Here is a 10,000-nt window from a genome sequence, read left to right as displayed (position 1 = left end):
GCCAAAAGGCATCGACTCCGCCGCCCCTTCATATCCCAGCGTCCAGGCTCGGCGCCCCCTTCCAGCCGCGCCGCGCTCATCCATCCCGCTCGTCATCAGCCGCAGAAGCCCCTGTGATCTCGGCAGTCGTGAGGGGCATTGCCATCCTTCACCCCCGTTATCTCGGCCGATAGTCGTCCCAGGAGAGCGGCGCTCGACCGCAGCCTCCTCCGCCTCTCACTCGCTCGCTCGTCAGAACACTTCTGTCGCAGGAGTCCGGCTCTCGCGTCGCCGACGGCCTCGCGGTACCACAGGATGGATCTTAATATATAGAGAGAATTCTGTAAGAGAGAGAGGGGGGGGAGGGAGGGATAAGGGGGGGGGAGAGAACCATACGTATCCTTTTTTCGAGTAAGACCTGTGCAAATGTATTTCTCCTCAGTAGTGATCCCAGAATGAAAAACACGGGTTCGAGCATTAGCCCCAGACAAGCAATGGAGTCTCTCTATGCAATTGAAAAGTTGTACCTAATGCTGAGTGATTTTTTTCGCGGGACACAGTAGTAGGCGCGTGGCTGCAACGGCTCCATAATAATGTTTGGATGAGTCGGCAAAGGCAAAAGTTGTGGACGAGGCGGCTACGAGCGTGCAGTGAAATATTAAAGTGGCCGTGAGATGATTGACGGCCGAGGCGGGGGACACTAGAGGCGGGCGCGGGCTCCCCCTCACCGCCTCCTCCCCTCCTCCCCCTGCACCCTCTTACACACACCCTCCCCCTCCCTTCCATTCTCCTTTCCCCCTTCCTTCGTCCCTCTCCCCCTCCCCGCACCTCCTCTTGCCTCCGCCTCCCTCCATCATGGTGTACCGACCGAGCGACAGTAACTCAATATTTTATACAAGTATCGCCATATCTTACTCCGAGCCCCCTCCCCCTTGTACATTTTCTTCTGGATTAGTTCAACGTTAACGCATTATCGCTAAAGAAAAGTGGATTACAACTCTGAAGGAAATCGCGGAATCGTGGACGTGCAGTCTCCCTGTAGAATAACTCTTTATCGGTATGTCACAGTTCCGCCCAAAAGAAAGCGTGGCAGAAACGCGGTGTGGGAGTCAGGACCAAGTACCAAGAGGGATTATCAGCGGCACTGAGGCGTTACAGCCATTATCCTTTCATTCTAATCCCGGCAGTGTGTCTCGTGCCCGTGTGACTCGTCCCCAAGGCGACTTGGCTCTCCATCCACCACACTGCACCATAAGCGTATATAAGTAAATTGCAGTCACTGTATGCTATGGTCGGGAAAATACCATTTGTAAATTCGTGGCCGCGGCGTTGCCTCCGTGGCTGAATATGGTTGATGTATGACGTTAGATTTGTATTCTCCATTATTACGAGTTTTTCTGGCGTCCCTCGTAATAATTCCTGCGAGGGAGAAAGTGATAGCCATTCTTAAATTAAATATCGCTGCAGACACACGCGTAATGCCCGAGATACAACACGTCATTAATCGAGAAAGTGAGAGAAATAAACGAACACCGAGATCATTTATTGAAAATCGAAAAAAATCGATTTTGGTTTACCGTGTCCCAGCTCCATCAGCATCATCATACAGTGATAAGAAAAAGCATCTAGCGGCAAAACCATCATTATGTGCATAGGAGCCACAGCATCAGGCTGGCGTTAGGACAAGACCGCCGTTGATATTATAATTGTAAAGGATACTGATCCAGTGTGTTGTGCGGCCCTCGTAACAATTTTCAAACTAATTCTCGCCTCCTCGCCCTCCCTGTCCCTCCAGCAGCCTTTCCCCCTCGGCGGCGTGACAGGGAGGACGCTGACTGTATCGGCGGCGCGTTGATTGACAGGCGGGGGAGGGAGGGGTGCGAGAGAAGGGGAGAGAGGGAGCGGGAGAGAGAAAGGGAGGGTGGGGGAGCGGGAGAGAGGGAGCAGGAAAGAGGAAGGGGAAGAGAGGGAGCGGGAAACAGAAAGAGGGAGAGAAGGAGCGTGACAGAGAAAGGGGGATAGAAGGAGCGGGAGAGAGAGAGAGAACGGGAAAGAGAAAAGGGAGATTGGATAGCACGAGCGGGAATGGTGAGAAAGACACCCGCAAAAGAGAATGAAAAAGAGAGAAATGTACAGATTCGTAGCACACATGAAATCTTTTTATCAAAATAAGCTGGAAAATATTTGAAAATGCAAATCCTTGTGGGGAAGCAAGGTTTGCAAGGTCGCGCATGAGAGACTGCCGGGGTGCTGCGCGAGCGAGGTCGCCGCCGGAAAAACCTGAATGACCCTTTATTAGCAGATGATGGTAATGACGCCCATGATATTGATGCTGATGAAGGCGAAGACAAAGGCGCTTGTATTAAGAGTAAATATTTTAATAAAGTCTGTGCTTCCTCTCACGGAGAGAGGCGACCCCGCATGATAGCTCTCCCCTTTGCCTTATCCGGGAAATCATGATCGGCTGCCGGATCCTCCGCTACGGAAATACAATGGCTGTTCGTTTGTAAAGACCGAAGTCAGTTTGCAGTGAATAAGCTGCGTATAACGAGTGTAAAACAAGCATGTTTAGGCTTCCTTTTTGCAAAGGTCGTTACAAGGCATCTCAACTGCAGCGAAACCACATGACATAATCGCCAACAGCATAATTACTGACGCTGTTGTTGGGCGGAAGTTGGGTCCTGGTGACAGTGACAAGGAGGGGGGGAGGGGAGCCTGCACCCACCTGCACTTCATTGCCTCTTACCTTTCAATTATGAAAGAAATCAATTCAATGAATTTTAAATCGTTGGTTATTTATGACACTTAACCGACATAAAAAGTTGATAGAGCTGTTAAAGTGTTAAGAGCGCGTTAGGGATACTTTGTATCAAATATGGACGGCCGCCGTAAAAAATGTATGGGAGAGGTTGATGTTTATGGCACCCGAATGTATCACTCTAAGTGGAATAGAAAATAACAGTGTTTTGTAATAACCTGAAAGAAGCGGTAAAATGAATGGCGTAGGCATGTGTTGTGCGGCAACCCATTACGAGCGCTAAGTAGTGTAGTAATATTCTTACAAGAGGAAGATTGAGGCGGTGATGAGAAGAGTGGGTGTTGCGTGTAGAGTGCGCTGTTGCAACGCTCTTGTTCGACGTGCACTTATTAATTTTATGACAGAGCGTCCCGCCCATGCGACCACAACCCCGTGCTGCACGCACCACCCACCACACCCTGCCTCCGCTGACTTACACCGCATTCCATATTCATGGATAAAGTAACGCTTGCCTCGCCGCAGCCTCGTCCCTAATTTATACGGCTTTTCGGAGATGCTGCCGACGGCCAGACGCGGCCGCGCCAGCGTCGCCCTCGCGTGGCAACTTCTCTCCGCCCCGAGCGCTAAACCTCACACTTGCGGATAACATTGGCCCTTTCCTGCCGACAAATCTGAGGGCAAGTCCGATGTCGTGGTCTCGCGTGCTGTGGTGTGAATGGATGTGCGCGTGAGGAGCTGAATGTAGGCTTATTTGACCCTCATCTTGCTCCTACGAGTTAAGGTGAATCTTAAAGTAGAGCGGCCATGACAGCTGATGTACTGTTTGATCATTCTAGACTATCCTTCAGCAGGAGCGTCGCCGTACAGCATGAGCGGAACACCGGGCCCCATGATGTCCCCGCCGCCCGCAGAGGATTCCATGGGCTACGGCATGCCTGGCATGAACGGTTCAGGATACTCAGGGGTAAGTCATTTCTCCTCCATTCCTTTTGCCGGACGCCGCTCGGCTCCCCCTCGGGTGGAGGTGGGCGGCGCTGTTGCAAAAGATGTGTGTTGAGCAGTGCAGGAAGACAGCAGACTTCCGTACGACGTGCATGCACTTTATACTCTGGAAGTGCGAGTGAAACGTTTTGTATAATGGTACAAGTTTTCGATTAGACACAAATTTCATTCCTGTGGTAACTTGTACCCGTACATTGATAAAAGAAAAAAAACAAACTCGATTTATCTTTTTCTCTTTCTCTCCCTCTACCCTCCCTCCCTCCCTCCCTCTCCCTTTTCTCCTTTCCTCTTTTCTTTCTTCTCTGTTATTTCCCCTTTCTTACTTTTAACTCCCACTACTACATTTGTTAAGTAAATGTAATCGATCCCTGTGCATTTTAAAAAATAATCATAATTCTGATCGATTTCCCTCATTTCGACAATAACGCCACAAAAATATTACACGCTATTTAAAGTTCCCAAGCAACCACCGTAACGGAAGAAAAGATGCCAAATACCTCATTTTTCTACGTTCATTTTCTTAAAGTTGGCTGTATTAACCTTGGAAGCCTTTGCGTCTTTAAGTGCGGTAAAGTGTTTTATTGTTTCTGAGTTAGCGTAAGTTACCAAATTACTGTAGAGGAGCTCCCTTGAAGTATATGTTATTTTTCCCTACATGGGAGCAAGACCCAGTTAGTACTGATCCTAATTGCTAAGCAGGGAGCATGCGTGCAGTCACGGTCGCGGGCGCAATCTAAAGTTTACAAAGCAGTCGCATTCGGAATCGATTACATTAAACCTTGCGATCTCCCCATGTTAGACACATACATATACATATGTAGATAGATAGATAGATAAGATACCCGTCTTTGTTCCTATATGTCACACACACACACTCACACACACACACACACACACACACACACACACACACACACACACACACACACACACTCTCTCTCTCTCTCTCTCTCTCTCTCTCTCTCTCTCTCTCTCTCTCTCTCTCTCTCTCTCTCTTTATCTTTCTCTTTATCTTTTTCTCTCTCTTTCTCTCTCTTTCTCTCTCTCTCTCTCTCTATCTCTCTCTATCTCTCTCTATCTCTCTCTATCTCTCTCTATCTCTCTCTATCTCTCTCTCTCTCTCTCTCTCTCTCTCTCTCTCTCTCTCTCTCTCTCTCTCTCTCTCTCTCTCTCTCTCTCTCTCTCTCTCTCTCTCTCTCTCTCTCTCTTCTTTCTCTTCTCTCTCTCACTCTCTCTCTCTCTCTCTCTCTCTCTCTCTCTCTCTCTCTCTCTCTCTCTCTCTCTCTCTCTCTCTCTCTCTCTCTCTCTCGCTCTCTCTTTCTCTCTCTCTCTTCCCTCTCTTTCCCTCTCTTCCCTCTCTCCCCTCCCCTCCCCTTCCCCTCCCTCCCCCTCTCCTTCCCTCCCCTCCCTCCCTCCCTCCCCTCCTCCCTCCCTCCCTCCCTCCCTCCCTCCCTCCCTCCCTCCCTCCCTCCCTCTCTCCCTCTCTCCCTCCCTCCCTCCCTCTCTCCCTCTCTCCTTCTCTCCCTCTCTCCCTCCCTACCAACTGAATAGTCATGTTTTTATGCTCATTTAGAAAATCCCTTAGTCTTATATATCAAAAAAAATTCGTGTGTGTTTGTGCTGGTGTTTCCTAGCTTGTAAGTCTGCGTATACCTATTAGAATAGCTCTCGAAAGAAAGTATTTTTGATATATATCACACTCTAGGTGAAAAGTAGACATGACAACATCGCTTACATTCCCATAAGAACTGGATATTTTGTATAACACTTTTAATGTATTTTCACCTAAGCATTTTCAGCGGTAGGCATCTGTATTTATAATTCGACATCCTATTAGAAAATTAAGTCGTATTGCCTTTTTTTTTTTTTTTTTTTTTTTTTGTCAATAAAAAAAAACATTATGGTAAATTAATTGAAAACACACATGGCTGCTGCTGTAAATTAACGCGTTGGGCCGCTTATTCCTCAGAATTGTTAGGATACTATACAGCGACTCGAAACACAGAGCTCGGAGGAAAAGGCTCTGTGAGTGTGGAGTGTGGAACGAGATGAGTAAAGTCTGCAGCCATTTGACTGAACTGTTGGAATACTAAAATTACATGAAAATAAGCATAGCGATTGGATAACACGTTAGGAAAGGTTTGCGAGTGTTCCCTTAGCTAATAGCATTATTTCCGTTAGAATTTGCAAAGACAGAAACTCAACCTAGCGCCTATTTCGACATTCCAAAGTGGTAGGCTTCCGACTTCAACGTAGGACTGACTGTGAGCGTTTAGTTGAAAGTGGGTAAGACCGGATGCACTGAACGTGATCTTGATCTAGTTTGTGTACTCACGCGATTGCGGTGCGGTGTTTCATATGTATATTGACTGGTGGGTGTTCCTTGCCAGGGCATGGGCTACGACCTCCACCCGGAGTCGCCTGACGTGTAGGCGGCGCCCACACATCCGCCCACGCCCAGCCCGCCCTCCACCCACACCCAAAGTTAGTTTACGGATTTTCTGGCTCTTGACTGTCTTGTGTTGTAGACGCTATGATTTGGATTTTGTAGTAGACTACTTTAGCCAGAAGTATTGTAAGTGGGGATACTTCGGACTGCTCTGTACATTGTACCTGGTAAGAGTACGCTGTCAAAGCCCGTCAGAAGTACAGCATCACGTCGTGTTTCCCCAGAAATCAGTAGGCTGTCTGGCTGTAGAGAAAGAGTGGAATGATTTTACCGTAGTGAAGGTCCGCAGCGGCCGCCAAGTGGTAGTGTAGATGATGATTGGTTCCTCAGGGTAGTGTAGACCCGTCGCATGGCTCACTTGAGTAATTTCCTAATGTCTTGTTTGGGTTTAAATATGTTTCGCCCTTCTGAGAAACCAACTCTTCGTAAATCAACATGTGAATATGAATAAGTCTAAAGCATGTATGAACTATGTCTATAAAGAGATCTGCTTGCAAACGATCATGTTGGTTGGTAGTCATTTTTATTTCATGTAGTATCTTTACTAACTATTCTCTTGTAATTCTCAGTTTTGTTTTGCATCCTGACTGTTGCACGACCACGTGGCTGTGACATGATACATTGGCAGATGTTGTGGCCATTTTGAAGACGATAGTATCGGGGTCCCTGCACGCGGAACTCGATTTCACTTTTGACTTGTCTTATATCGCGCCCTTTGTGTTTCCACTTACTAACCAGTTTCTCCTCCTGTTTCAGCAGCAATAAGACGCGTGGGCGGTTAGCGGGTTGTGGAGTCCGGGCCGGCGTGGTGAGGGTTGCCTGGCGGGCCTTGCCATCGGTTCCCAGTGTGGTGGAGGCCATCCCTTGGTGCCAGGCTGCCCTCCCCCGCCCCCTCACTACCTCCCGCGGCCCACCCATCCTTCACACACAAAGTGCAGGCCGTGTAACTCCGGCCCACGAGCCACGATCGGGCTGCATGTGGCTCACTCTGGCCAAGCCACGCTGTGACGTTTTGTGCCACACGGGCTGCATGTGGCCCACCTCAGGCAACAGTGATCAGAGCTGTCAGCCCAGTGTGCAGGCAGCGGGCCGCCGCCGTGCGCCCTGCACCTGAGCGGGACCAGCGCGGCCCGCCCAGCCCACAGTATACGAGAGCCGGGGCGGGTAGCCACCCTTGGCCGCTCCTCACACCACACTGCCGCTGCCTATGCCCACCTCTCGCCCACGGGTGACGCTCTCATGACCCATAGCGCTACGCCATCTTGACACCCACTCATCCACAAAGTTGGCCAGCACCACCTGCCCATGGCCACAGTGCTGTGAGCACACCCACCACTCCTGCACCCACACCTGGACCGCCATCTCGAGTAAGGGTCCAAGCTTGATGAGATTGCCGAAGGAAACAGTGATGCATTAATCTGTCTTTTACGATAAGTAGCCATGTAAATATGAATGAATGAATAAAGTAAGTTACAGGTATAAAAGTTCGCGCATTTTGGGTGTGGAGTGGGTGTGGCACACTCATGTGGCATGAGAAGTGATGCTGAGCAAAGTGGAGGTGGACACTCCCACACCAGGGAGCCCCAGAACCATGTATACGGTTGGTATGTGATAGTCACACTCGTGTTGCTTATATGTGTAGGCTTTTAATAAAGTTTCTGCTGTTTGAACATTCTTTAAAAAATACACACATGTTCCTCATTGGCGAGTGAGCCAAATGTACTTAGCGTCACCCCCGGCGAGGTAGGCTGCAGCATGACTAGCGGCCCTCCCGCCCCGCGCGGCCATCATGGTCCGTAGTGCCCAGCAGGCGGTCCGCGGCGACCCGTACAAGCCTCTGTATCCATGTAGCGTAGGAGAGTGCGGCCAGAGAGGCCCGGCTGCCCCCCCGGCCCTGCACACGTTCCACTGGGCGGCCCACCACACCCCGGCGCGGCCACAGGGCCACAACGCCCAGTGGGGCCCCATCCAACCCAGTATACGTACTCTGGACGGCAGCAGCACCAAGACTGGAAAAAAGCAATGGTCAGACCGAACTGGCTCTCAAGATGTCTGTTTGTTGTTTCAACGCACATTGGGTGTTTCTGTTGTTTCTGTTTGTGTTCCATTGTGTTCTGATGGGTTGTGTAATTGTGTGTGTGCTGGTCCCTGACTGGCCCGAGTACTGTGTCTGCTCTTGTAGAAGTCGTCGGGTGTGGCCCCCAGTCAGCGGGGTTCCTCCGCGAGGCCGGGCTGGCCGCACCCGGTTGGGAGGCGAATGGTCACATCTACACTGCATGTGTGGCCTCTCGAGGCCAGATGTGTAGCTCTTGTAGATGTAGCCATAGGAAAAGATCGGCGCGGTACCTCCCAGCCCATTCTCAAAGCAGCACAGATGGTAGGGCGGCCTCCTCGTGGGGCTGCCCGCTTGATGCAGGGTATTACCTAGGAGAAGACGAGACCACACAGATGATCTTGTGATACACTGGATAATGAACACTAAAGGACCTGGAACCTTGAAGTAGGTCTATTTTTATATGGATAGATAACACTTGAAAATCGAATGGGAAAAAGTTAGATGGTCTTGTGTAACTGTATATTATTAGTATGGATAGAAAAATTCTAATACTCTTTGAAGTCCGTTTAACATTTGGTAATGTTAAGTCCTTTTCCATACGGTTTGTACGGTAGTGTAAGGGCAGCAACGGGTCCCTGTGGCGCGCTTGTGCCGGCCCGACGGACCCGGGGCTCGCCAAGCGCGCATGTTTGTATGGGTAGTGCAGGAGTAGTGCAAGGTAGCTAGACCACAAGTATACAGTGATAATACTGCAGTATACGAAAAACAATGTTCTTCATTGACAAAAGTATAACTACAAAGAATAAGCAGAGTAGCCTGCCCTCTTTTCATGACCTGTTAGCATTATTTTGACTCCTGTAGCCAGCTAAAGGGCCGTCATCTCGTTTCCTGATTTTTCTGAGCCGCTGAGGTGTACCGTAGTTGTCTCCATGTAACTTACAGCTCTCTTCTGTCTCTTTTCGCTGTTCGCTGTAGTGAATGATGCAAGAATAAATCTCCTGTATTGAATACTTATGAATAACTGTAAATGTATTGCTATGTGTCCTCTCCAATACCGTCCTGTACCAAAATACGTAATTTTCTCACAATTCTTGTAGAGATACTGTGTATTTTTGCTGTGTATTTGTTCCAGTTTTGTAATAGTATATGTAGTACAATCTTACTACTGTTTCTCCCCCTTTAGGACGGTATAGGATAGACAGCAAGATTGGTTCATTCTTACTTACACATTTAAGCATATTTTCCATGTAACCAGTTATTGTTTTCATTGTTTAGCCGCCTTATTTATGTAGGATGGGACATTTTGAGGTACCCACCTAATTTCTAAGATTACATTTTATTTCATTTTTGAGCAAGAGTTGTGTGCTTGTACAGTAGAATCCATTGCGGAGGCGAAAGATAAGTGCTACTTATGTTTCCAAGCGCGGCAAAGTGGGCAAGTAAAAGTGAGCGCAAGGTACTCCACCCAAGACCCGAACTCCCGTAGGTAATCAGTTGCCAATGTCCCTGCTCTCTCAGCTGCAACCCGTTTTCTATGAGACAGTTTTTTATTATTGTTCATTGCCCAATTTGTCTCCTGCCTGGAAGCATTCCATCCACTCATTTCACTTAGTTAACTTAACCATTCTAACCTCTTTGCTACGTGAGTGTGAAGTACATGTACATTATATTTGTCTTTTGTATTGTCATGCATATAAGTTGCATTGTAAGTATTTTGGCTGAAAAAAGAGCCAGTCCTCACGATGATATTAATTAC

At 48.6% G+C, this 10,000-nt stretch overlaps 1 protein-coding gene across 17 annotated transcripts in view; it reads left to right on the top strand.

The window, feature by feature from the left end:
• LOC125036325 (homeobox protein extradenticle-like) overlaps positions 1–10,000 on the top strand; it is a 443,676-nt gene that overhangs the window by 433,193 nt on the left and 483 nt on the right. For 4 of the 17 annotated variants that reach the window (XM_047628849.1, XM_047628847.1, XM_047628848.1 and 1 more), the window contains 3 exons: positions 3,574–3,701; positions 6,130–6,223; positions 6,948–10,000. The exon at positions 6,948–10,000 is cut by the window's right edge and continues 483 nt beyond it. In XM_047628849.1, coding sequence (XP_047484805.1) covers positions 3,574–3,701; positions 6,130–6,171 — 170 coding nt within the window. In that variant the 3' untranslated portion in view covers positions 6,172–6,223; positions 6,948–10,000. Of the gene's footprint in view, positions 1–3,573; positions 3,702–6,129; positions 6,224–6,944 lie in introns of all 17 variants that reach the window. The other 13 variants (XM_047628854.1, XM_047628852.1, XM_047628853.1 and 10 more) reach the window with 9 other exon arrangements.

Source organism: Penaeus chinensis, chromosome 21 (genome assembly GCF_019202785.1).
Source record: "Penaeus chinensis breed Huanghai No. 1 chromosome 21, ASM1920278v2, whole genome shotgun sequence".
Taxonomy (NCBI): Eukaryota; Metazoa; Arthropoda; class Malacostraca; order Decapoda; family Penaeidae; genus Penaeus; species Penaeus chinensis.
Note: the sequence above shows the minus strand (reverse complement) of the source record. Positions and strands in the feature narration are given on the sequence as shown.